Below are 26,396 nucleotides of genomic sequence, written 5' to 3'. Positions count from 1 at the left end.
AACAATGCTAAAACTTTCCATACTTTCTAACCACTAAATACTTTAGGTAAGAATTTATTTTTTTATTCCAATACCAGCGGTATATTCTCAGGGTATAATTTTTCAGTGTAAAGTATTGCTGCACATCTTCTATTACATAGTGTCTTGAATATGGTGATACTCTACAATTTTTTTTTGAGTGAACGTATAGCTAAATAAATGAATCCAAAAAGGAGCACAAGCATTTTTTCTTCTTAAGTTTCTTATCATGTTGTAATGAGTTCTAAAAGAAACTTTTAAGGATTTAGTTTCCATAGACTGAAGAGCCAAAACCTGCCTCAGCAGGAACTTAACATTTTAAGATGATTTCTTGAAAACATATGACTTTAACTTAAGTTGTGATTTCATTTTTTTCCTCTTCTTGGGAAATTGCTTAGAAATTGCCTATGTTTGGCCACTCTGTGTGCAGCAAGAGTTAAAAGAAAAAAATATCAACGATATTGGGAATTTGGTTTAAGGATATATTTGTGGTTTTGAAATATCCTATGTTCTTCAAACTTAGGCTCAGACAATGCTCTTAAATTTATTAATTTATTTCTACTTTTATTTTAATTATTAATATTTTTGATGCTGTGGAATTTTCTTCCTGCTGGAATAATAGAGAAGCAGTGGGTAACTGATTTTTATTAAATTTTATGTTCAAAAAGCTACATGCCTGCTAAAATATGATTTTGTGTTGACCATGCTAGCACTGGATTATGAAGATTCCACCTCTGCATTTTTCTTTTAGAAATTAAGATATAATGTCTTTTGTCAGTGGCATAATTTTAAAAATTGCTCATTTACAATTTGTGGTAGATGGTACCACCTAAACAGCCCTCAGGAACCCACTATTATTTCTCAAAGAAGCAAGTAGGGATGGAGTCTTTAAATATAGAATACCAGTAACTCCAGAGAACAGCTAAAATGGAATCTTAAAAATGTTATCAATTATGCAATCCGTTCTTTATTAAGAAAGCGACAATTCCTGTTTCTTGGGCTTCCGTGCATTTATCCATTTCCTGTAGGAAGCTAACAGAAACTCTGGTGCCGTAGTGGTTAAGTGCTACAGCTGCTAACCATAGGGTCGGCAGTTCGAATCTGCCAGGTGCTTCTTGGAAACTGTATGGGGCAGTTCTACTCTGTCCTGTAGGGTCGCTATGAGTTGGAATCGACTCAACGGCACTGGGTTTGGTTTGGTTTTATAGGAAGCTATCCTTGAATAATGAATCACTTTCTAAACACTGACTTTTACTCTGTTCTCTGTCAATTAAAAAAAAAAAATTATTCACTTTATGAGGATAATAATCAGCACAAATAAAATCCTCACCTTTTCACTTCTCTCTGTTCATTTCTTACACAAGCTGTCCATGTGGCTTGGCACTTCTTTCTCTAACTGTAGCCACCCAGAGCTTGCTCAGATCTCACAAGTTAAAAGACATCGTCCTTTAGACTGCTTAGTAGGCAGACAACAGCTGCAAGTTTGAGAGTCCACAGGATACCCCAACTTCTGACCTGCTGGCTACAAGTTCGAGGTTTATCCACTTCCCTTTCACGATGTCAGCTACAAGCTCAGAAGTGCCCCCGGAGCGCCCTCATTTCTGACCTGCTGGCTCCTACTACTCCTTTGGGTTTGATAATGACTTACAGAACTCATGGAAAGTGCTAAACTTATACTTGTAGTTTTATTCTAGGAAAAAGGGATACTGAAGAGACACAGAAGGTGAAGTCTGGGAGGGTTCCCAACATAAAGCTCCCATGTCCCTCTCTTGTACATCTGTGTGGTTCATCAACATGGAAGCCCATGGATCTTCCATATTCAGAGCTTTTCTTGAGGATTTCATTACTTAATGCAAACTCTAGCCCTTTGCCCCTGGTATCACAAAGTAGGTCTTTCTGGCCTGGCTAGCCCGCATCCCAAAGTTATCTCATCATCTCACCTAACCAGTTAGTTAGATGTGATCTGGAGTCCATATCCAAGAAGCTTAAATGCCAGGGTCATTTTAGAGATTGTTTCAGGAACTGAAAGCAAAGGCCAAATTCTTTGGGTAAAGTTAATATAAACCTCACACATTGTTTTTGATTTTACTTTCAAATCTTAAGATTTAAAGATATGATATTTAGATCTTCCTAAACTCTTGCAAATTCTTTGTTTTCTACAGCCCAGAGTGATTTCCGTAGATGCTTTCTAAAGTACCAACTATGAACAGGAAGAAATGGGTTCAACAACATAGACTTGAAAATAATTGAGGGTAACAGAGGATTTGAACAAGATGACAATTTGTAAAAGGGTAGTCACCAGCCTCTGAAGTACCTGAAAGATGAAAGAATGGGAATAAATTGGGGCCTGGATTAGGTAAGAGGATATTGAAATGAAAATTAAAGACCAAAAATATTTTCAGAGTTAAAAGATATAAAAACCATCATTTTACTGTCATTCTCTTCTTGAATTATTTTAACTATTAGCAGAGAGAAATTTCTTTGGGTATAAAGAGCATGAATATACCTGTTGCTTGTTTAGGCTTTACAGTAGTTATTATGCTTATGTAAAACAAAACAAGAGTTGATCACAGGCAGAATTACTGGAAAAAAAATTGCACACTGTTTGGAAACTTGGTTCTCCTTTGCTTGTATGGTATTCTCACATAGTGGGCTTTTTCTGTGTTTTAGAAGGTCTGTCAATGAGTGATATGCCCAGGTGACTTTGCTAATTACCCTTACAAAGTTGAAGATAGCTGCCGTTCTTTGCACTTGTGATTGCTTTATGGCTGTAAAGAAGTGTGTGCTGACTTTGTGTTCTCTAAGTCTTAGAAAACCAAGGATTTTATATTTAAAATGAAGCAGATTGTTTTTGTACCTCTGCTTAAGATTTAAAAGCAAGCAAACAAACAGAACGCCCAAAGAAACGACGTATTATAGATACCTACTTAAAAAAATTTTTTTTATCTGAGTTTTCATGAAAATTGATGCTGTTGGACATACTTAATTGTCTGAATTTAAAAGTTGTGAGCATGAGGGCTGACACTAGTCAATTTTTAATAGACCAGAGAATATTTTAGTAGTTGGAGGCATTAAAAATTATATCTTCCTGGCTAGGTAGGAAGATAATTATATTTTACATAATTTTATATTTTTCTATTATTAACTTAAAACATTTCAGTTTGTCAAGTATGTGTATGTGAATTGATGCTGACTCATGGTGACCCCATGTGTGTCAGAGTAGAACTGTGCTCCATAGGGTTTTCAGTGGCTGACCGTTCTGAAGTAGATTGCCAGGCCTTTTTTGTGAGGCATCCTTGAGTGGACATGACCACTAATCTTTCAGTTAGTGCCACCAGGGATGCTATATATATGTGTGTTATATTATTTTATATTATATATATGTATATATATATAGCACGCTCTTTCTGTATATTTCACGCTTTGTCTCTCTGTCTCTCTATATATACAGAGTGCCATTTCTCTGTATTTATAGACAGGTAGATACACGTAGATGTGTGTGTGTATGTAGATAGATAGATAGATAGATACACATAGGGGTGTGTGTGTATAGATAGGTACACTTAAATGTGTGTGTGTGTGTGTATTGCACTCTCTGTCTCTCTGTATATATATGGAGCCCTGATGGTGCAATGGTTAAACTCTCAGCTGCTAACTGAAAGGTTAGCAATTTGAACCTACCAGCTGCTATCCAGGAGAAAAGACCTGGTGATTTGCCCCTATAAAGATTACAGCCTGGAAAACCCTGTGGGGAAGTTCTACTCTGTAATGTAGATCTACGTATTACAGTAATCAACTCGATGGCACACAAGTATATATATAATATTGTATGGATCCACTGGCATAGTGGTTAAGAGCTATGGCTGCTAACCAAAAGGTTGGCAGTTCGAATTCACTAGTGGCACCTTGGAAATTCTATGGGGCGGTTCTGTTCTGTCCTATAAGGTTGTTATGAGCTGGAATTGACTCGACAGCAATGGGTTTGGCTTTTTATGGGTATTTACTATTATGTATATATATATATATTTAAATATAATTTTTTTATATACACATATATATAACATAACCATGTATACTGTCATTATTATTAAATAATATTTTTTGGCCATATGTTTATATATGTGGACAGTATTTACCCATATGGATCTTTTAGGGATTGATGAATTAGTATTGTATAACAATAACCTAAAATGCAGTAATGATATGTGAATTATTGCATAGTGAAAAACTTAGAGTTATAACTAAAAAAAATCTAGTTTACATTTAAAGATTAATACATTTATGCATCCTTTTCTTTCACAACACTGACTCAGTTGTTTTCTCACGTTATTTGTTTTTTATCATTCTTTAGATAAAGGTTTACAGAACAACCTAGCTTCTTATTAAACAGTTAGTACATATATTGTTTTATGACATTGGCTAACAACCCCATGACATGTCAGTACTCTCCCTTCTCAATGTTGGGTTCCCTATTACTAGCTTTCCTGTGCCCTCCTACTTTCTAGTCCTTGCCCCTGGGCTGCTGCGCCCCTTTAGTCTCATTTTGTCCTATGGGTTCTGTCTAATCTTTGGCTGAAAGATGAACCTCTGGAGTGACTTCATTACTGAGCTAAAAGGGAGTCAGGGGCCCGTACTCTCAGGGTTTTTCCAGTCTCTGTCAGGCCAGGAAGTCTGGTGTTTTTTTTTAATTTAGAATTTTGTTCTATATTTTTCTCCAGCTCTGTCTGGGACCCTCTACTGTGACCCTTGTCAGAGCAGTCAGGTGGTAGCCAGGCACCATCTTGTTGTACTGGACTCATTCTGGTGGAGGCTGTGGTAGTTGTGGTCTGTTAGTCCTTTGGACTAATCTTCCCCTTGTGTCTTTAGTTTTCTTCATTTTCCCTTGCTCCTGAAGGGGTGAGACCAGTGGAGTATCCTATATGGCTGCTCGCAGGCTTTTAAGACCCCAGACGCTACTTACCAAAGTAGAATGTTGACCATTTTCTTTTTAAACTATGTTATGCCAGTTGAGCTAGATGTTCCCCGAGACCATGCTCCCCGCAGCCCTCAGCCCAGCATTTTGGTCCCTAAGGGAGTTTGAGTTTGTCCATGGACTTTCATGACCTTACCCTGAACAAGTTGTTCTCATGTTATTTTTAAAATAGGGTATAAATTTTGATATACTTAGTAATCATATTTGTATTATCAAGTAACATCAAATTTATGAAAATCCACTGATGTCTCACAAGTTGAGAGTACATGTAAACTCTAGATCTTTTAGGCTCTAACTTATGTTTGGAATAAATAATGATGTGATTAGCAGGATGTCAGAAAAGGTTGAATTTCCTAATCTTGTGTTTACTGTTGTGTTGCTGATTTTGACTTTTTTTTTTCACAAAAGCATCATTTCTTTGAGTAAACAAATTGGTTACATTTAGTCTTTCATTTTAATTAGGGTCTCTTCCTAGTCTGTTAACCAGAGTGGGTTTCGATGGGGATTGAGTACTATGAGATGGAAGAACATTGAGACGAAGTCTTCAGAATTAAAACTATATATTTTTAAGCGTGCGTAATTATTTTTTTCTTTGTTATATTTAAAAATAACACTTGTGAATACACCATTTAACTTAACAACTGGGAACATTACCAGTATCCCTATGCCTTTCCCCTAGAGGGTACTACTGGCCTAAATTTGTGTTTTTATTTCCTTGTTTTTTTTTTTAACTCATTTTTTATTGTGAAAGTTTACAGCTCAAGTTTATTTTTCATACAAAAACTTATACATGTGTTGTTATGTGACACTAATTGCAATCTCTATAATGTGATAACACACTCCCCCTTTCCACCCTGGATTTCTCATGTCCATCCAACCAGCTCCTGTCCCTTCCTGCTATCTCAACCAGACTCTAGACAGGAGCTTCCCATTTGGTCTCATTTTTTTTATCTGTTAGAACTAAGAAGCACAGTCTTCACAAGTATTATTTTATGTTTTATAGTCCAGTCTAATCTTTGTCGGACGAGTCGGCTTTGGGAATGGTTTTAGTTCTGGATTAACAGAACGTCTGGGGGCTGTGTCTTTGAGGTTTCCTCCAGTCTCAGTCAGACCATTCAAACCTGGTCTTTTTACGTGGATTTGAGTTCTGCTCTACACTTCCCCCTGCTCTATCAGGGACTCTCTGTTGTGTTCTCTGTCAGGGCAGTCACTGGTGGTAGCCAGGCACCATCTAGTTCTTCTTATCTCAGGTTGATAGACTTTCTGGTTTATGTGGCCCTTTTGTCTCTTGGGCCAATATTTTCCTTGTGCCTTTGGTGTTCTTCATTCTACTTTGCTCCAAGTGGTTTGGGACAAATTGATGCGTCTAAGATGGCTGCTCGCTAGCTTTTAAGACCCCAGATGCCACTCACCAAAGTGAGATGCAGAACATTTTCTTACTAAACTTTCTTATGCCAGCTGACTTAGATGTCCCCCAAAACCATGGTCCCCAGATGCCTGCCCCCTGCTACTCTGTTCCTCGAAGTGTTTGGTTGTATTCAGGAAACTTCTTAGCTTTTGATTTAGTCCACTGGTGCTGACTTCCCCTGTATTGTGTGTTGTCCTTCGCTTCACCCAAGATGACTCTTGTCTACTGTCTAGTAATTGAATTCTCTTCTCCCTCCCTCCCCACCTTCGGTAACCATCAAAGAATGTTTTCTTCTGTATTTCAACCTTTTCTTGAGTTCTTATAATTGTGGTCTCATACAATATTTGTTGTTTTGCGACTAATTCCAGATTCATCCATGTCGAAAAATGTTTTGTAGATTGATCATTGTTCTTTATCCTTGAGTAGTATTGCATTGTGTATGTACCATAATTTGTTTATCCATTCATGTGTTGATGGGCACTTAGGTTGTTTGCATCTTTTTGCTCTTGTGAACAGTGATACAGTGAACATGTGTGTGCATATATCTATTTCTGTGAGGGCTCTTATTTCTCTAAGATATATTCCAAGGAATGGGTTTGCTAGATCGTATGGTGCTTCTATTTCTTGCTTTTTAAGGAAGTGCCAAATTGATTTCCAAAGTTATTGTACCATTTTACATTCCCACCAGCAGTGCATAAGTGTTCCAGTCTCTCCACAACCTCTCCAACATTTCTTATGTTTTTTGAGTTAGTGCTAGCCTTGTTGGGTGAGATAGTATCTCATTGTAGTTTTGATTTACATTTCTCTACTGGCTAATGATCATGAGCATTTCCTCATGTATCTGTTAGCTGCTTGAATACTTTCTTTGGTGAAGTGTTCAAATCCTTTGTCTGTATTTTAATTGGGTTATTTGTCTTTTTTGTTGTTGAGGTGTTGCACTATCTTGTAGATTTTAGGAATTAGACCCATATCAGATGTGTCATAGCCAAAATTTTTTTCCCAGTCTGTAGGTTGTCTTTTTACTCTTTTGGTGAAATCTTTGGATGAGCGTAAGTGTTCGATTTTTAGGAGCTCCCAGTGATCTAGTTTCTCTTCTGGTGTTTGTGCATTGTTAATAATGTTTTGTATCCTATGTATGCCATGTATTAGGGCTCCTAGCATTGCCCCTATTTTTTCTTCCATGATGTTTATCGTTTTAGATTTTATATTTAGGTCTTTGATCCATTTTGAGTTAGTTTTTGTGCATGATGTGAGGTATGGGTCTTGTTTCATTTTTTTGCAGATAGATACCCGGTTATGCCAGCATCGTTTGCTAAAGAGACTGTCTTTTTCCCATTGAATGGACTTTGGGCTTTTGTCAAATATCAGCTGCTCATAAAAAAAAAAAAGCTCATAAGTGGGTATATTTATGTCTGTATTCTCAATTCTGCTCCATTGGTCTATGTATCTGTTGTTGTACCAGTACCAGGCTGTTTTGACTACCCTGGTGGTATAATAGGTTCTAAAATCAGGTAGTGTGAGGCTTCCCACTTTGTTCTTTTTTTTTCAGTAATGCCTTACTTATCTGAGGTCTCTTCCCTTTTCATATGAAGTAGGTGATTTGTTTCTCCATCTCATTAAAAAATGCCATTGGAACTTCAGAAATGTTATAAGAATTGGAGAAAAAATTCTCATATACCCTTCATTCATGTTTTTCAAATAGTAACATCTTCTGTATTTGCTTTATCTTTCTTCTTCTTTTTTTTTTTTAATTAATTTTTATTAAGCTTCAAGTGAACATTTACCATTCCAATCAGTCTGTCACATGTAGGTTTACATACATCTTACTCCTTTTTCCCACTTGCTCTCCCCCTATTGAGTCAGCCCTTTCAGTCTCTCGTTTCGTGCCAATTTTGCCATCTTCCCTCTCTCTCTATTTTCCCATCCCCCCTCCAGTCAAGAGTTGCCAACACACTCTCCAGTGTCCACCTGATTTAATTAGCTCACTCTTCATCAGCATCTCTCCCCCCCGCCCACTGACCAGTCCTTTTCATGCCTGATGATTTGTCTTCAGGGATGGTTCCTGTCCTGTGGGATCAGAAGTTCTGGGGAGCATTGTCTCTGGGATTCCTCTAGTCGCAGTCATACCATTAGGTATGGTCTTTTTATGAGAATTTGGGGTCTGTATCCCATTGGTCTCCTGCTCCCTCAGGAGTTGTCTGTTGTGCTCCCTGACAGGGCAGACATCGATTGTGGCCGGGCACCAACTAGTTCTTCTGGTCTCAGGATAATGTAGGTCTCTGGTTCATGTGGCCCTTTCTGTCTCTTGAGTTCTTAGTTGTCGTGTGACCTTGGTGTTCTTCCTTTGCCTTTGCTCCAGATGGGTTGAGACCGATTGATGTATCTTAGATGGCCGCTTGTTGGCATTTAGGACCCCAGGCGCCACAATTCAAAGTGGGATGCAGAATGTTTTCATAATAGAATTATTTTGCCCATTGACTTAGAAGTCCCCTCAAACCAAGTTCCCCAGACCTCTCTTCTTTTTTTTTTTGCCTCTTCATTCTTTTCTTTTTTCTTCCCACTATTCTTTTCCTCCTTCTCTTCCTCAGTGTTTATTTAATGTTCTTTTTGTTTTTATGCTACAATCATATAATCAGAGTACTATATTCCAAAGTAACTAGTTCTTTCCCTCTTCTACCTTTATAGTATGATTAGGTTGTTCCTTTGAAATATGTTTAGTTAATTTGTTCTTTATATTCCTTTTTTTTTCTTTAATTGAACTTTAGATGAAGGTTTGTAGAACAAACTAGTTTCTCATCAAATAGTTAGTACGCACATTGTTGTATAACTTTGGTTAACAACCCCATGACATGTCAACACTCTCCTTTCTCAGCCCTGGGTTCCCTATCACGACATTTCCTGTTCCCTCCTGTCTTCCAGCCCCTGCTTCAGTGCTGGTGTGCCCCTTTAGTCTTGTTTTGTTCCATGGGCCTGTCCAATCTTTGGCTGAAGGGTAAACCTCAGGATGCATTACTGAGCTGAAAGGGTGTCCGGGGGCATACTCTCAGGGTTTCTCCAGTGTTTGTCAGATCAGCAAGTCTGGTCTTTCTTTCTGAGTTAGAGTTTTGTTCTACATTTTTCTCTAGTTCTGTCTGGGACCCTCTATTGTGATCCCTGTCAGAGCAGTCCATGGGGGTAACTGGGCACTATCTAGTTGTACTGGACTCACTCTGGTGGAGGCTGTATTCTGTTTTTAGAATTCTCCTCTTCCCCTCTGTATTTGTTGATTTTATTTTTCTTTTATTGTGTGTATGAAACATTAACATGATTCCAAAAGTCAAAACTGTAATTAAAAAAAAAAAAAAACTATGCTCAGAGAAAAAGATTCCTTGTCATTCATTTCTTCTGTCTTTTCCACCACGTTCTCACCTATCATTTATTATTTGAATTTCTCCTTTTTGTGTTTTCTTTACAACAAATGAGTAGATGCATGTATCTGTGTGTTTTCATATACTTAAGGGTCAGGTTAAATTGTATAGTGTATATTCCCATGTTTTACTTGTTATTTTATGTATTTTCTTTTATTTAACCTTTTTTCCCCTCAGCCTTGAAAAGTTTTTTTTATGTAAGGATTGTTAGGCCTTAATAGGATACATCTTACAAATGTCTTTTTTTTTAGTTTGTTACTTTTTTTTTTTAAGGTAATTTTTGAGAGACAAAAGTTTTTGTATTTTTTGTAGTAAAATTTATCAGTCTTTTATTGTACCTGAAATTGAATCATAGAAAGCCTTTTCCTACACCAAGGTAAAAATGAATTCATCCATGTTTTTTTCCAGTACTTATATGATCATATTTTTGTATATATTTAAGTATCTGATTGATTGGGAGTTTATTCTTGTGTATGGTATGAAGTATGCATCTAATTTCATCTTTTTGCAAATGACTCACCAGTTGTCACGGCACTATTTATATACAAGTCCATCTTTGCCTCAGTGATTTTAAATGCCATTTTAATCATGTACTTAAGTTTCTCATATAATTGGGTATATTTCTGGACTTTTCTGTCATGTTCCTCTGTACTGTTTTTTGCTGTACCAAATAATATGATGTTTTAATCCTATGGTTTTCTGATATATTTTAGTATAATTTGATATAGTATATTTTAATAAGTTCAGTTGTATATTTTAATAGTTTAATATAATGTGTTATAATAAGGGGGGCTAGTATATATTACTATAACTCAATTCAGTATATTTTAATAAAAAGGGCCAGTTTCTCCCTTATAGCATTTATTATTTAGTGTTTTCCTGTCTATTTTTACATATTTACTTTTTCCATGTGACATTTAATATTCACTTGTCTACCTCCAGAACCCTGGTGACATAGTGGTTAAGAGTTACAGCTGCTAACCAAAAAGTTGGCAGTTCGAATCCACCAGTTGCTCCTGGGAAACCGTATGGGGCAGTTCTGCTCTGTTGTATATGATTGCTATGAGTTGGAATTGACTCTACAGCAACGAATTTGAGTTTGGGTTTGTTTACCTCTATTATAAAAAAGCTTATTGATACTTTTTTTTGGAACTTCATTAAATCATTAAATTAACGAAGGGAGAACTACTGTATATTTATGACATTTACTTTCCTGTTCAGTTACAATGGATATCTTTACCTTTGTTAAGATCTTCCTTTGTGTCTTTCAGAAGTGTTTAAAAATTTTTCTCACATATCTTCCAGATTTATTCCTAAGTATTTTATCTTCTTTGCTGCTGTGGAAAATAGGGTTTCTAGCATTATATACTCTACATGGTTATTGGTTTTACATCTGAATGCTATTGATTTCTGTTACGTGTGTAGCCTGCTACTTTACTGAATCCTTTTATTGTTTGAGTTTTGTCATGGATTCTCTAGGAACATGAGATATTTTTTCTAATATTTATCCTTCTATTTTATTTCTCTTGTCTGACTGTATTGGGTTATGCCTTCAGTACAGTGTTAAATGGTATGGAGATAGTAATAGGCATTCTTGTCTTGTTCTTGCTCTTAGATGAAATGTCTTTAGTTTTTGTAGGACTAAGGTGTATATTTTATCTGGCTCAAACAGTATTCATTAATTCCTGTTTTTTTGGTTTTAACAGAAATGGATGTTCAGTTTTATCAAAGCCATTTTCAGAATCTTGGGCTTTATCATATTGTTTTTCTCATTAAACCTATTAATGTGGAATATTATGTTAATGAACTTCCTAATAGTGAACCAACCTTGAATTCCTGGAATAAATCCTACTTAGTCATCGTATATCATTTTTTCAATAGGGTATTGGGTTCTGTTCCCTAGTATTTTATTTAGAACCTTAATCTCATTACTCATAATTGGTACTGATGTCTGATTATTCTGTTTTTGTACTGTTATCAGACTTAGCTATTAATGTTTTACTTACTTCATAAAAATAATGAGGAAGTTTTCCTTCATTGTCAGTGCTTTAGAAAAATTTTAGAGCGTTGGGATTACCTAGTTCTTGAAGCCGTGGTAGACATTCTCTTGAAATCATGTGGAACTAATACATTGTCTGTGGGGTAGTTGCTTGATAAAATTTTTTATATTTTTTTCCTTGAGGAAGTAGATTTTTTTAAGAAAATTACTTTTAGCTCTAATCAGGTCAACTTTTTTTTTTTAAATAATTTTTACTGTGCTTTAAGTGAAAGTTTACAAATCAAGTCAGCCTCTCACACAAAAATCCATATACACATTGCTACACATTCCCAATTACTCTCCCCCTAAAAAAAAAAAAATTTTTTTTTTTTTTTTTTAATGAGACAGGCTGCTCTCTCCCTCCACTCTCTCTTTTCATGTCCATTTCACCAGCTTCTAACCCCCTCCACCCTCTCATCTGCCCTCCAGGCAGGAGATGCCAACATAGTCTCAAGTGTCCACCTGATCCAAGTACTCACTTCTCACCAGTATCCCTCTCCAACCCACTGTCCAGTCCAATCCATGTCTGAAGAGTTGGCTTTGGGAATGGTTCCTGTCCTGGGCCAAAAGAAGGTCTGGGGGCCATGACCACTGGAGTCCTTCTAGTCTCAGTCAGACCATTAAGTCTGGTCTTATGAGAATTTGGGGTCTGCATCCCACTGCTCTCCTGCTTCCTCAGGGGTTCTCTCTTGTGTTCTCTGTCAGGGCAGTCATCAGTTGTAGCCAGGCACCATCTAGTTCTTCTGGCCTCAGGATGATGTAGTCTCTGGTTCATGTGGCCCTTTCTGTCTCTTGGGCTCGTAATCGCCTTGTATCCTTGGTGTTCTTCATTCTCCTTTGATCCAGGTGGGTTGAGACCAATTGATGCATCTTAGATGGCTGCTTGCTAGCTTGTAAGACCATAGATGCAACTCTTCAAAGTGAGATACAAAATGTTTTCTTAATAGATTTTATTATGCCAATTGACGTAGATGTCCCCTGAAACCATGGTCCCCAGACCCCTGCCCCTGCTATGCTCACCTTCGAAGCATTCAGTTTATTCAGGAAACTTCTTTGCTTTTAGTTTAGTCCAATTGTGCTGACCTCCCCTGTATTGTGCGCCGTCTTTCCCTTCACCTAAAGTAGTTCTTATCTACTATCTAATTAGCAAATACCCCTCTCCCACCCTCCCTCCCTCCCTCCTCTCGTAACCACAAAAGAATGTTTTCTTCTCAGTTTAAACTATTTCTCAAGTTCTTATAATAGTGGTCTTATACAATATTTGTCCTTTGGCAACTGACTAATTTCACTCAGCATAATGCCTTCCCTGTTCCTCAATGTTATTAAATGTTTCACAGATTACTCACTGTTCTGTATCGATGCATAGTATTCCATTGTGTGAATATACCATAATTTATTTATCCATTCATCCGTATATGGGCACCTTCGTTGCTTCCACCTTTTTGCTATTGGGTGTGCATATATCTGTTCGTGTAAAGCCTCGTATTTCTCTAGGATATATTGCAAGGAGTGGGATTGCTGGATTGTATGGTAGTTCTATTTCTAACTTTTTAAGGAAGCACCAAATTGATTTCCAAAGTGGTTATACCATTTGACATTCCCACCAGCAGTGTAGAAGTGTTCCAATCTCTCCACAGCCTCTCCAACATTTATTATTTTGTGTTTTTTGGATTAATGCCAGCCTTGTTGGAGTGAGATGCAATCTCATTGCAGTTTTGATCTGCATTTCTCTAATGGCTAATGATCGTGAACATTTCCTCATATATCTGTTGACTACCTGAATGTCTTCTTTAGTGAAGTGTCTATTCATATCTTTTGCCCATTTTTTTAATTGGGTTATTTGTATTTTTGCAGTTGAGTTTTTGCAGTATCATGTAGATTTTAGACATCAGGCGCTGATCGGAAATGTCATAGCTAAAAACTTCTTCCCAGTCTGTAGGTAGTCTTTTTACTCTTTTGGTGAAGTCTTTGGAGGAGCATAAGTTTTATTTTTAGGAGCTCCCAGTTATCTAGTTTGGCTTCTGCGTTCTTTATGATGTTTTCTATACTGTATATGCCATGTGTTTAGGGCTCCTAACATTGTCCCTATTTTTTCTTCCATGATCTTTATCGTTTTAGATTTTACATTTAGGTCTTTGATCCATTTTGAGTTAGTTTTTGTGCATGGAGTGAGGTGTGGGTCTTGTTTCATTTTTTTTGCAGATGCATATCCAGTTATGCCAGCACCATTTGTTAAAAAGACTGTCTTTTCCCCATTTAACTGTTTTGGGGCCTTTGTCAATTATCGGCTGCTCATATGTAGATGGATTTACATCTGGATTCTCAATTCTGTTCCATTGGTCCATGTATCTGTTGTTGTACCAGTACCAGGCTGTTTTGACTACTGTGGCAGCATAATAGGTTCTAAAATCAGGTAAAGTAAGGCCTCCTACTTTGTTCTTCTTTTTCAGTAATGCCTTATTTATCTGGGACCTCTTTCCCTTCCATATGATGTTGGTGATTTGTTTCTCCATCTCATTAAAGAATGTCGTTGGGATTTGGATTGGAATTGCATTACATGTATAGATCGCTTTTGGTAGAATAGACATTTTTGTAATGTTAAGTCTTCCTGACTATGAGCAAGGTATGTTCTTCCACTTATGTAAGTCTCTTTTGGTTTCTTGCAGAAGTGTACTGTAGTTTTCTTTGTATAAGTCTTTTACATCTCTGGTAAGATTTATTCCTAAGTATTTTATCTTCTTGGGGGCTACTGTAAATGGCATTGATTAGGTGATTTCCTCTTCGATGTTGTTTTTGTTGGTGTAGAGGAATACAACTGAAATTTGTATGTTTATCTTGTATCGCAGTACTCTGCTGAACTGTTGTATTAGTTCCAGTAGCTTTCTGGAGGATTTCTTAGGGTTTTCTGTGTATAAGATCATGTCATCTGCAGATAGAGATACTTTGACTTCTTCCTTGCCAATCTGGATGCCCTTTATTTCTTTATTTAGCCTAATTGCTCTGGCTAGGACTCCCAGCACAGTGTTGAATAAGAGTGGTGATAAAGGACATGCTTGTCTGGTTCCTGATCTCAATGGGAATGTTTTCAGGCTGTCTCAATTTAGGGTGATGTTGTCTCTTGGCTTTGTGTAAAGCCCTTTATTATGTTGAGAAATTTTCCTTCTATTCCTATTTTGCTGAGAGTTTTTATTATGAATGAGTGTTGAACTTTGCCAAATGCCTTTTCTGCATCAATTGATTAAATCCTGTGATTCTTGTGCTTTATTTATGTGGTGGATTACATTAATTGTTTTTCTAATGTTGAGCCATCCCTGCATACCTGGTATGAATCCCACTTGGTCTTGGTGAATTATTTTTTTGATATGTTGTTGAATTCTGCTGGCTAGAATTTTGTTGAGGATTTTTGTATCTACATTCGTGAGGGATATAGGTCTATAATTTTCTTTCCTGGTGGTGTCTTTACCTGGTTTTGGTATCAGGGCTATGGTGGCTTCATAGAATGAGTTGGTGGTATTCCATCCTTTTCTATGCTCTGAAATACCTTTAGTAGTAGTGGTGTTAAGTCTTCTCTGAAAGCTTGGTAGAACTCTGCAGTGGAGCTGTCCGGACCAGGGCTTTTTTTTGGTTGGGAGTTTTTTGATTATCTTTTCCATCTCTTCTTTTGTTATGGGTCTATCTAGTTGTTCTATCTCTGTTTGTGTTAGTTTAGGTAGGTAGTGTTTTTCTAGGAATTCATCCATTTCTTCTAGGTTTTCAAATTTGAGTATAGTTTTTCATAGTAATGTGATGTGATTCTTTTAATTTCAGTTGGGTCTGTTGTAATATCACCTCTCTCAGTTCTTATTCGGGTTATTTGCTTCCTCTCCTGTTTTTCTTTTATCATTTTGGCCAGTGGTTTATCAATTTTGTTGATTTTTTCAGAAAACCAGCTTTTGGTCTTGTTAATTCTTTCAATTGATTTTCTGTTTTCTATTTTATTTAGTTCAGCTCTAATTTTTATTATTTATTTTTCTTCTGGTGCCTGTGGGTTTCTTTTGTTGCTCTCTTTCTCTGTTTGTTCAAGTTGTAGGGACAGTTCTTTGGTTTTGGCCCTTTCTTCTTTTTGGATGTGTGCATTTATTGATATAAGTTGACCTCTGAGCACCGCTTTTGCTGTGTCCCAAAGGTTCTGATAGGAAGTGTTTTTGTTCTCATTGGATTCAATGAATTTGTTTGTTGCATCCTTAATGTCTTCTATAATCCAGTCTTTTTTGAGCAGAGTATTGTTCAGTTTCCAAGTGTTTGATTTCTTTTCCCTGCTTTTCCTCTTACTGATTTCTACTTTTATGACCCTATGGTTGGAGAAAATGCTTTGTAATATTTCAGTGTTTTGGATTCTCCTAAGGCTTGCATTATGACCTAATATGTGGTGTATTCTAGAGAATGTTCCACGTGCACTAGAAAAGAAAGTATAGTTGGTTGTTGTTGGGTGGAGTGTTCTATATATGTCTATGAGGTCAAGTTGGTTGATTGTGGCATTTAGATCTTCCGTGTATTTATTGAGCTTCTTTCTGGATGTCCTGTCCTTCACAGAAAGTGGTGTGTTGAAGTTTCCCACTCTTATTGTGGAGCTGTGTATCTCCCTTTTCAATGCTGATAGAGTTTGTTTTATGTATCTTGCAGCCCTGTCATTGGGTGCATCAATATTTAATATGGTTATATCTTCTTGGTGTATTGTACCTTTAGTCATTATATAATGTCCTTCCTTATCCTTTCTGATGGATTTAACTTTAAAGTCTATTTTGTCAGAAATTAATATTGCCACTCCTGCTCTTTTTTGATTGTTGTTAGCTTGATATAAATTTTTCCATCCTTTGAGTTTTAGTTTGTTTGTTTCTCTAAGTCTAAGGTGTGTCTCTTGTAGGGAGCATATGGACGGATCTTGTTTTTTAATCCATTCTGCCACTCTCTGTCTCTTTATTTTTGCATTTAGTGCATTTACATTCAGGGTAATTATGGATAGGTATGAATTTAGTGCTGTCATTTCGATGTCTTTTTTTGTGTGTTGACAGCTCCTTTTTCCCACTTGTTTTTATGTGCTGAGTGGATTTCCTTTATATATTGTCCTTTCCTCGTATTTGTTGTTGTTGATTTTGTTTTTGCTATGTCTGTATTTTTCCCTTGTATTTTATTTTGATGAGTAGGATAGTTTGTCTCCTTTGTGGTTACCTTATTATTTACCCTTATATTTCTAAATTTATAACTAACTTTTATTTCTGTGTATCGCCATATCTTCCTCTCCATGTGGAAGGTGTATGATTACATTTCTTAGTCATTCTTTATTATTTTAATGTTGTCTTCTTTTATATAATAACATCGTTGTTACCCTGTGTTGGGTTTTTATTTATTTATTTTTTTGGGTTTCCCTTTCTGAGTTTACTTCTGGTTGTTCTGCCCAGTGTTCTAGTCTTAGGTCAATACCTGATATTATTGATTTTCTAATCGAAGAACTCCCCTTAGTATTTCTTGTAGTTTTAGCTTGGTTTTTACAAATTCCCTTAACTTGTGTTTATCTGGAAATGTCTTAATTTCACCTTCATATTTAAGAGACAGTTTTGATGGATATATGATTCTTGGCAGGCCATTGGTTTTCCTTCAGTTTTTTAAATATGTCATCCCATTGCCTTCTTGCCGGCATGGTTTCTGCTGAATAGTCTGAGCTCATTCTTACTGACTTTTCTTTTTTCCCTTGCTGCTCTTATAATTGTCTCCTTATCTTTGGTTTTGGCAAGCTTGATTATAATATGTCTTGGTGCCTTTCTTTTAAGAGCTACCTTATGTGGAATTTGATGAGCATCTTGGGTAGATATCTTCTCATCTTTGACAATATCAGGGAAGTTTTCTGCCAACAAATCCTCAACAATTTTCTCTGTATTTTCTGTTATCCCTCCCTGTTCCAGTACTCCAGTCCCTTGTAGGTTATTTCTCTTGATAGAGTCCCACATGATTCTTAAGGTTTCTTCATTTTTTTTAATTCTTTTATCTGATTTTTCTTCAAATAAATTAGTGCCAAGTGATTTATCTTCGAGTTCTGAAATTCTAGCTTCTGCTTGCTCATTTGTCCTCCTCTGACTTTCTATTGAGTTATCTAATTCTGTAATTTTATTGTTAATCTTCTGAATTTCTGATTGCTCTCTGTCTATGGATTTTTCCAGCTTATTAAACTTTTCTTTATGTTCCTGAATAATCTTTCTGAGTTCTTCAGTTCTTTATCTGTGTGTTCCTTGGCTTGTTCTGCGTATTGCCTCATTTCCTTCCTGATGTCTTGAAGGGTTGTGTATATTAAACTTTTGTATTCTGTATCTGGTAATTCCAGAAATGCACTTTCATCTAAATGATCCCTGGATTCTTTGTTTTTAGAGCCTGTTGAGGTGATCATGGCCTGTTTCTTTATGTGACTTGATACTGACTGTTGTTTTCAAGCCATCTATAAGTTATTGTATTAGTTTATGCTTGCTTACTCAGTCATATCTGCTTGCTTTGTTTTCTTTTGGTACACCCCTATTTATGGGTTGCTTGAGTGAGCTAGCTTGATTATTTTTGTCTTTGGAGTTCTGGTGTCCTGTCCCCAGCTGGCTAGTGCTGTTATCAGGTATATCAGTCTAGTAGTCCATTCAGTTTTGTTGTGTGAGGTCAGCTCAGGTTTCCAGTTAGCTGATCATCGAGTGTGTGGTACAGGCTCTGTCGTACAGTCTTAGAGGGGCAGGGGTGATTGGCGTGTATAATGGTATCTGATTGCAGCAGGGGGTCACGCTCTGAACAAAGCAGAGAGCTGAGAACCAGACCCCCAGGTGCCTCTGAGGAAAACATGTCTCTGTTCCCTAGTGTGTGCTGGTGGGTGGGCTCTGCAGAGGCACCATGGGCACCCAAAGATTTTGTTGTAAGGACTGGGAGGTAGCAGTTATCCCTGGTCCCCTGTCACAGGTGGCTGGGCGACCCATGTGGAGCCACTAGTCCTTAGGCCCCTGTCGTGGGTAGGTGAGGACCTTGTTTAATGGGCAAAGCAATGTCAAATGTCAAACACCGACCTCTCTACCGTACGGCTGAAATGGTTGGAGTTTGCCAACAAGGGTCTGTTCTCCCGAAATAGGCCCACACAGGTCCATGCAGAAGGGAAACGTGTTCAAGGTCCACGGACGGTTTATGCCTGGACAGGAGCTGCTTCTGTCCTGAGCTCCCCCAGTTAACAGAGCTAGCAAATTATCTTTTCCCCCCAGTTGGAAATTTTTTACTTCCTCAAGGCCGGGAGGATGGCTCCAGGTCCTCACCAGGGTCTGTTTCAGGCCTAGGGATTCAGACACTGAAGCTGGCTTGGGGGTTGGGGGGCATGGTAATATATACTCAAGTACTTAGCTTTTGCCGAGAGCAGTGTTCTCCTCAGGATCCGGAGGTGTGAGTTGGCTTTGTGGCTGGCTGCTTCTTCCTGAGGAATCTATGCCGGAAGGCTAGTGGCAGCCTACCGTGCTCTGTGAATGGTGCCTGAGGGCTTCCTGGGATTCAGATCCTGTAATTCTTCTCCGCTCCTGAAGGGTCTCTTCTTTCCCCCGCCCCTCAGTTCGTTATCTAAGCTTGCCTTTGATGCTCAGGGCTCCCAGCTTGTCAGAAGTATACTCGTTTTACGTGTTTTTTCAGGTCTTTGTTGTACAGAGGGCTTGACGGAAGTATCTGTCTATTCCGCCATCTTGGCTCCACCTTCTCAGGTCAACTTTTGTGAACTGTATTTTTGTTGAGAATTACCCATTTTTTTTAGATTTTTAAATTTGTTTACTGAGAGGACTATAGAGAAGTCTTAGGATTTTCATTTTAATTTCCTTTTACAATAGTCATTTTCCTGTTGACATTTAATTTTGTGTATTTGTACTTTTTCTGTCTGATTCTTGATTAAGGAACTGGTAGTTGTCTTTTTAATGTTTTAAAAAACGGAGGATTTTGATTATTTAGCTTTACTTTTTTTATTAACCTACCTTATTAATATGTGGGTCATCTTTATTATTTGCTTCCTTGTGCTTTTTTAGTTTACTTTTCTGTTGTCTTATTTATGATCTGGGAATTTAATTGATTTTTATTCATGATAGTGTTCAAGGCTATTGATTTTTTAAAAAATCACTGCTTTAAATGTACCCCATAGATTCTGATATACAATATTTTTATTATCATTTCTTAGAAATCCTGTAATATTTCAGCAGATAGGAGAGATTTAAATTATTTTTGTGGTTGTGTGGGTGATGGGGTAGTTGGAAAGATTCTTGGGAAAGCTTATTTTGAATGTTGACAAATGGTAATGACAGCAACAGCTTCCATTTACTGAATGTTTGTCATGTAACTGGCAATGACCTAAGTAGTTATCTATATTATCTCCTTTAAGGTGTATTACATCCTTTTGAGGTAGATATTTTCCCCTTTTCAGAAGTGAAATCTGTGGCTTAGAGGAGTTTATTTAATTTGCCAAAGGCTGTATGAGTAGTTGTTATTGTTCAAATTTGAATCCATTTTTGACTCCAAAGCCTGTGGCTTTTATTTAGGCAGTAATATTGTGAGGTCACAGAGGTATTAAACAGTATGGCATAATCAGGGAACTGTTTGTTGTTCAGTGTGACTGAAGCGAAGTTGGCACTTGGTGATACAGTTTCTGGCTAGGGAGAATAGTTCATTGATAGCACTAAGATGAAAAACATGAAGCGTAGCAGGTTTATATAAGATGATGGGTAAGTTTGATGTAACTGTGCGACAGCTAATGGGAACTCCCTGGTAGGAGTGCGATGTATGGGTCTAGAGGTCCGTGGAGTGATCAGTGCTAGAGCTTTGAATTTGGATGTCATTAGGTTACAGGTGATAACGTACATAATGGTTTTTGAAAGTGGTCACCCAGAACAATATGTACAATTTGAAGATCAGAGAATGAGTTTAGGACAATGAAACTTAAGATTGAGTGGTGAAAGATCCTGAAAAGGAAACTAGAAAAGATAGTCATAATGTTAGAAGAAAACCTAGGAGATAGTGGTGCCACAGGCTGTAAGATAGGAGTGTCAAGAAAAAGGGAGGGTCTTTAGTATCACGTACTCTGGAGAGGTAAAGAAATATAAAATCAGAAGTTTTTATTTGCCTTAACAATAACTGAAAAGAGTATATCTTAAATGACAGCCCCGGTAGAGTAATGAAGATTGGGTTGAAGAAGAAGAAAATTAACACAGGGACTATAAATTGCTTTTTCAAGAAATTAGGCTATGAAAGGAAAAGTAATAGGGTGTTGACAGCTAGTAGAAAGTGAAGTTTAGGGTGTCCTTCCTCCTCCCTCATCATTTTCCTTCTTCAACCTTTCCTTTCCTTTTTCTCTTTTTCTTCCTTTCTCCCTCTGTCTCTATACTCTACCAACCTTCCCTTTTTCTTTCTTTTTTTAATATTATACACTTGAACATTTAATGTTATGGCATGAGAATCTAACTAGGGACAGTATGACATCTTGCCGTAGAGTGTGACTATAAATAAAAGCGACATAAAAGCAAAACAAAACAAAACCCTTGCCGTTGAGTTGATTCTGACTAATAGCAACCCTATAGGACAGAGCAGAACTGCCCCATAGGGTTTCTAAGGAGTGCCTGGTGGATTCAAACCACCAACCTTTTGGTTAGCAGCAGAGCTCTTGACTACCATGCCACCCGGGCTCCAGAATGACATAAAAACCCAAAAAAAACAAACCTGATGCAATGAAGTCTATTCCGACTCATAGCAACCCTATGGGTCAGAGTAGAGCTGCCCCATAGAGTTTCCAAGGAACACCTGGTGGATTCAAACCACTGACCTCTTGGTTAGCAGCTGTAGCACTTAACCACTGTGCTACCATGGTTTCTAGAATAACATAAAGAGATGTTCAGGTGTTAGAATAATACTATTTTTTTTTTTTTTTTGAATCCAGGATCATAGCCACACATAACCTTAATGCCCAGAAATAAACATACTTATTGAACAACTTTTAATAGTAATATTTAAAATAATTATGAAAATGTTATTAACACTGCTAAATGCCTATATTTTAGCCAATTTAATCTCATCAGCAAGCTTATTCTCATTTTAAAGATGTAGAAACTGAGGCATAGGGAAGTTAAGTAACTTGCCCAATATTCTGCCTTAGTATGGCAATATGGCTTCAGAGTGTGTGCTGTTAATCAAAGGTTATATTGTCTCTCACTACTATACTACTTATTTTCATAATTTAAAAAATTCATGAGGAATATTTTTGTTATAAATTATAATTCAGAATTAGAGATAGAATAATGTGATGTTTTAGAGAAATTTCTTTCAGCATATAGCTTCGTTGCATGCCCACTTCTCTTACACTTAACTGTCAGGATCAGTCAAATGGATTTAATTCTGTTCCACGACTTTTCTGACACCAGCTAACATGCATTAATCACTTCTTCCTCTGACCCTAATCACCCAAAGCTAAGTCAGATCTCACAAGTTAAAGAACATAGTCCTCTAGACTGTCAAATCTGCCCAAGACCTCAGACGCAAGTCACACAGCTGGGAGTCCCCACGATGCCCTCATTTGTGATCTATTGGCTACAAATTCAGGTTTTTCCTACTTTTCCTTCAGGATGCCATCCACAAGCTTGGGAGTCCTCAGGGCTGTCCTCATGTCTTCGTTGGTGGCTACCACTACTCCCTTGGGTTCAGTAATTTGCTAGAATGACTTCACAGAATTCACGGGAAGTATTATTTTAGGATTGCAATTTTATTATAGCAGAAAAGGATATAAACGAAGAGACGCAAAAGGCGAGGTTTGGGAGGGTTCCCAGCTCGGCACTTCCAAGTTCCAAAAAGAACGTGTTACCCTCTCACATGCATCCTGGACTTTCCCTAACCAGGAAGCCCATGGATTTGTGTCCAAGGCCAGTATTAAGGCCTCATTATGTAGGCATGATTGGTTGAATGATGCCTTCTGCCCTCAAGGTTGGCTGATGTCACAAGATGGTTTTCTGGGCTGGCCAGCCCCCACCTGAGTTACCTCATTAGCATAAATATTCAGATGTTGTCTGGAAGCCTATAGAAACCAAAGGCACCTCAGTTACCTAGGAAATCCCGACTTTAGAGTTCTCTCTCAGGAATCAAGGACAAGACCAAATTCTTTGATAAGTTAATAAATCCCAAATGGTGACTATTAGAAAAAAAAAATTTCTGAAAAAGGTATGCTAACTATAAATGTCACTTAAATTCTGTTTTTAAATATTTTTTAATTAAAGAAAGTGGCATGCCTGTGGGTAAAGCTAGAATATTGTAATTATCCAGGAGCCCTGGTAGCACAAGTAAGTGCTTAACTGCTAATTGAAAGGTTGAAGGTTTGAACCCACCCAGTTGCTCTGTGGAAGAAAGATCTGGTGAGCTGCTTCTGTAAAGATTACGGGGAAGAAAATCCTATGGGACAGTTCTATTGTGTCATGTGGGGGGTCACTGTAAGTCAAAATCAACTTGGTGGCACACATCAACAATGCCACACTGTACCTAAAAAATCATGACATTGCCGTATAATAAAGGCTTAGATAATGATCCCTTGGAGAGTGAATCAGGAATTGAAATGTTTTTAGTTTGTTAATACTTAATAGCTTCATAAATGTCTTTCTGTAGGAAAAAATTCAATTGCCATTGTGAGCTGCCTTCCAGAATTTATGGTAGAGCTTCACTGACGTTGCTACCGATGCCAATGTGGAATAAAGGTCTATAATTTAGAAAGTCAAAGCATATAAGTGTCTTACTGCTAAAAATGATTAACTTTTACTCTTCTTAATGTTTAAAAACACATAAAATACAAATTTATTTGACATTTTAGAAGAAACATATTTGAAAATAAAGTAATTTAAATATAGACAGTTTTTTTTGGTCCTCATCTATATTTTTGTTCTATACCACGTTTGGAAATTGGCCTTTCCTTTCGTCACCTTTGTGTTTGAACCCTGATCACAATCTGATGATGTGTTGTTGTGAAAATAGTTTTAAAATTCTATTTCAACATTATTTTTCTGTAGAAGCAATTTAGCAAACTGAGGTTGGCTTTATTTTAACCTGAAAATTTTTTTGTTACAAAAGAACTTAACATAAAGGCAATTAGATTAGTTGTTTCAAAGTAATTGTTCTTCTCCTTGTTCATTTTATTGTAATAAATGTTTAATTGGTTCCATTTGCCTGGTGGGCCAAAGGCCATTGAATGCATGGGTACATCTGTCTTGCTCCCTGCTGTTTCCTCAGTGCCTAATGAAGTGCCTGGCACTAGTAGACACTCCCAGGAATTTTTCTTAACTAAATGAATGGATATATAATATATTTCAGTATTTTCTCTGACTTGGAAATGTACTTTTTTTAAAAAAAAAAATTATTGTGATGAAATACATATAAGAAAACTTTTCAACTAATTTTACGTATACAATTCAATGACATTAACTACATTCACTACACCGTACAACAGTTACCATTAAGTAATACTCTCCCACCACCCCCTCCCCTTCCTTGATAATTACTAATGAACTTTGGTTTCTATGCATTTTCCTATTCTGGGTATTTTATATAAGTAGGACCATACAATATTTGTCCTTTTATGTCTGACTTAGGAAATGTACTTCTTATGGCAGTGTGTTACTATGTAAACACTATGGCATTATTAAACTGTTTTTTCTTTTTGTTTAATATGATGTAGGCATGTTAGGTTAAATATAAAAGTACTATTTTTAGATTTTAGATAATAGTCCCTGAGGAATAGTCATGGAATACTTATTTTTATTCTCAGTACTTTTACTTCCCTTACCCTTTCCCTTCCTCTCTTCTCTTTCTTCCCTTAAACCCTCCTTCTGTTTTCTCCTTAATAATTTTATGCTTTTTTTTTTGTTCTCCGTTAGTATCTGGAGTCCATCTTTCCCCAGCTTCTCCTGAGATTATACTGGACAACGACCATTCTTTGCCTTCTGTTGGCTGCCTCTCTTCTGATCCCATAGTTTCATCACCAGAGAATACACATGCAGACAACAGCATTGTCAGTCAAACTGTCCCAAAAGCACAGGTAAAGACAAGAATATTTGTAAAGGATGTTTTCATACTTAAAACAGTAGCATGCAGATTCAGTGAAAGCTTTATGATTTTTATTTTTAAAACTTACACGGCATGGCTTTGGATAAGCATTTTTATTTTTCTAAAAGAAGTATTTTTGCAATAGCTGTTCTAGTTTTGAGACTCACCTAGAATTAAAAAAAAAAAAAGATATTCTTCATTTTTGGCACAATTTGCAAAATAATTATCTGTAGTTACCAAAATACGGTCGGAATATCTCATTTATTAAAGTTGATGTCGCTTGCATTTCAAATCTTGAACTTCAAATGGGAAAATAATTTTAAAGATTCCTCTTCTCAGGGAATCTTACAATATGTCTTAAAGTATTGGAGCATCCGTTTCAATTTTACAGTAAAAACCAGAAAGACAGTGGTTCATAGGATTTATTCATTTAAATACTTATTGACTGTTCCTTAGGTACTATTATCTAAAATCTAAAACTAGTGTTGTTTTTGAATTTAATATGACACATCCATATCATATTAAACAAAAATAAAAAACAGTTTAATAATATAGTGTTTACATAGTAACACATTGCCATAAGAAATACATTTTCTAAGTCAGACAGAAAAGGACAAATATTGTATGATCCTACTTACATGAATAGGTAGGTGGTAGGTGCTAGAGTTACAGGGTCGCTATGAGTCGGAATCGACTCGCCGGCACTGGGTTTGGGTAGGTGCTAGAGTTACTTCAGATTTCCAAAGTGCTGTACATATTCTTGAGTCACCGGTTATCTTTGCTAGAAAGCGATGATCAGTTAGGGGTCATTGATAAATTTCAAATTCTGATTTGCAATTTAAAATATAAAGAGATTTTCTCTGTGTGTATAGAACCAAGAACTGGTACCAGATGTGCCTATACCTAATTACAAACTTTCAATCATAAGAAAAAGCTTAAGTTTTTTAGTGCTGTGCTGGAAAGATTATAAATGGTTTAGACTGTAAAATAGAGGAAATTTTGTTTCTTCCTGCAAAGATCAGGTTGTTAGCAGTTTGAGATCTTCCGTTGATTTACTTCAAGGGTGAAATAATTTCCGAACCTTTGCTACAACTTAATTTCCAAGTGTGGTTTCTGGTGCCCTTTGGATGTTTTCATTATTGGTGCAGTGTAAACTTTCCTCTCTTGTTTCTTTTTCTTTTTTTCTTAATGTGGTTTAGATTCAACAATCAACACACACTCATTTGGATATCTCACTTTTTCCATTGGGTTTAACTGATGAGAAAAGCAATGGAACAATTGCGCTTGTGGATGATTCTGAGAACCCTGGAGCCAATGTGTCAAACATACAGCTTCAGCAAAAAATTACAACTCTGGAGATGAAACTCAAAGTTTCTGAAGAAGAAAAGCAGAGAATTAAAAAGGTATGCTTACATTTATCTAAAACATACATATTTGAATTGCATGTACTGGGAATTTGAT

General features: G+C 36.8%; 1 protein-coding gene across 13 annotated transcripts in view; it reads left to right on the top strand.

Annotated features, from left to right (window-relative positions):
• The window catches only part of CCDC91 (coiled-coil domain containing 91), a 449,582-nt gene that overhangs the window by 143,292 nt on the left and 279,894 nt on the right, over window positions 1-26,396 (top strand). For 8 of the 13 annotated variants that reach the window (XM_023555097.2, XM_003405370.4, XM_023555080.2 and 5 more), the window contains 2 exons: window positions 24,767-24,927; window positions 26,135-26,338. In XM_023555097.2, coding sequence (XP_023410865.1) covers window positions 24,767-24,927; window positions 26,135-26,338 — 365 coding nt within the window. Of the gene's footprint in view, window positions 1-23,504; window positions 23,594-24,766; window positions 24,928-26,134; window positions 26,339-26,396 lie in introns of those variants that run through there. The other 5 variants (XM_010595641.3, XM_023555112.2, XM_064284446.1 and 2 more) reach the window with 2 other exon arrangements.

The sequence above is a fragment of the Loxodonta africana genome, chromosome 4 (genome assembly GCF_030014295.1).
Source record: "Loxodonta africana isolate mLoxAfr1 chromosome 4, mLoxAfr1.hap2, whole genome shotgun sequence".
In the NCBI taxonomy this organism is placed as follows: domain Eukaryota; kingdom Metazoa; phylum Chordata; class Mammalia; order Proboscidea; family Elephantidae; genus Loxodonta; species Loxodonta africana.
The sequence above is the reverse complement of the archived record's forward strand: the minus strand, read 5'-3'. Positions and strand labels throughout refer to the sequence as shown.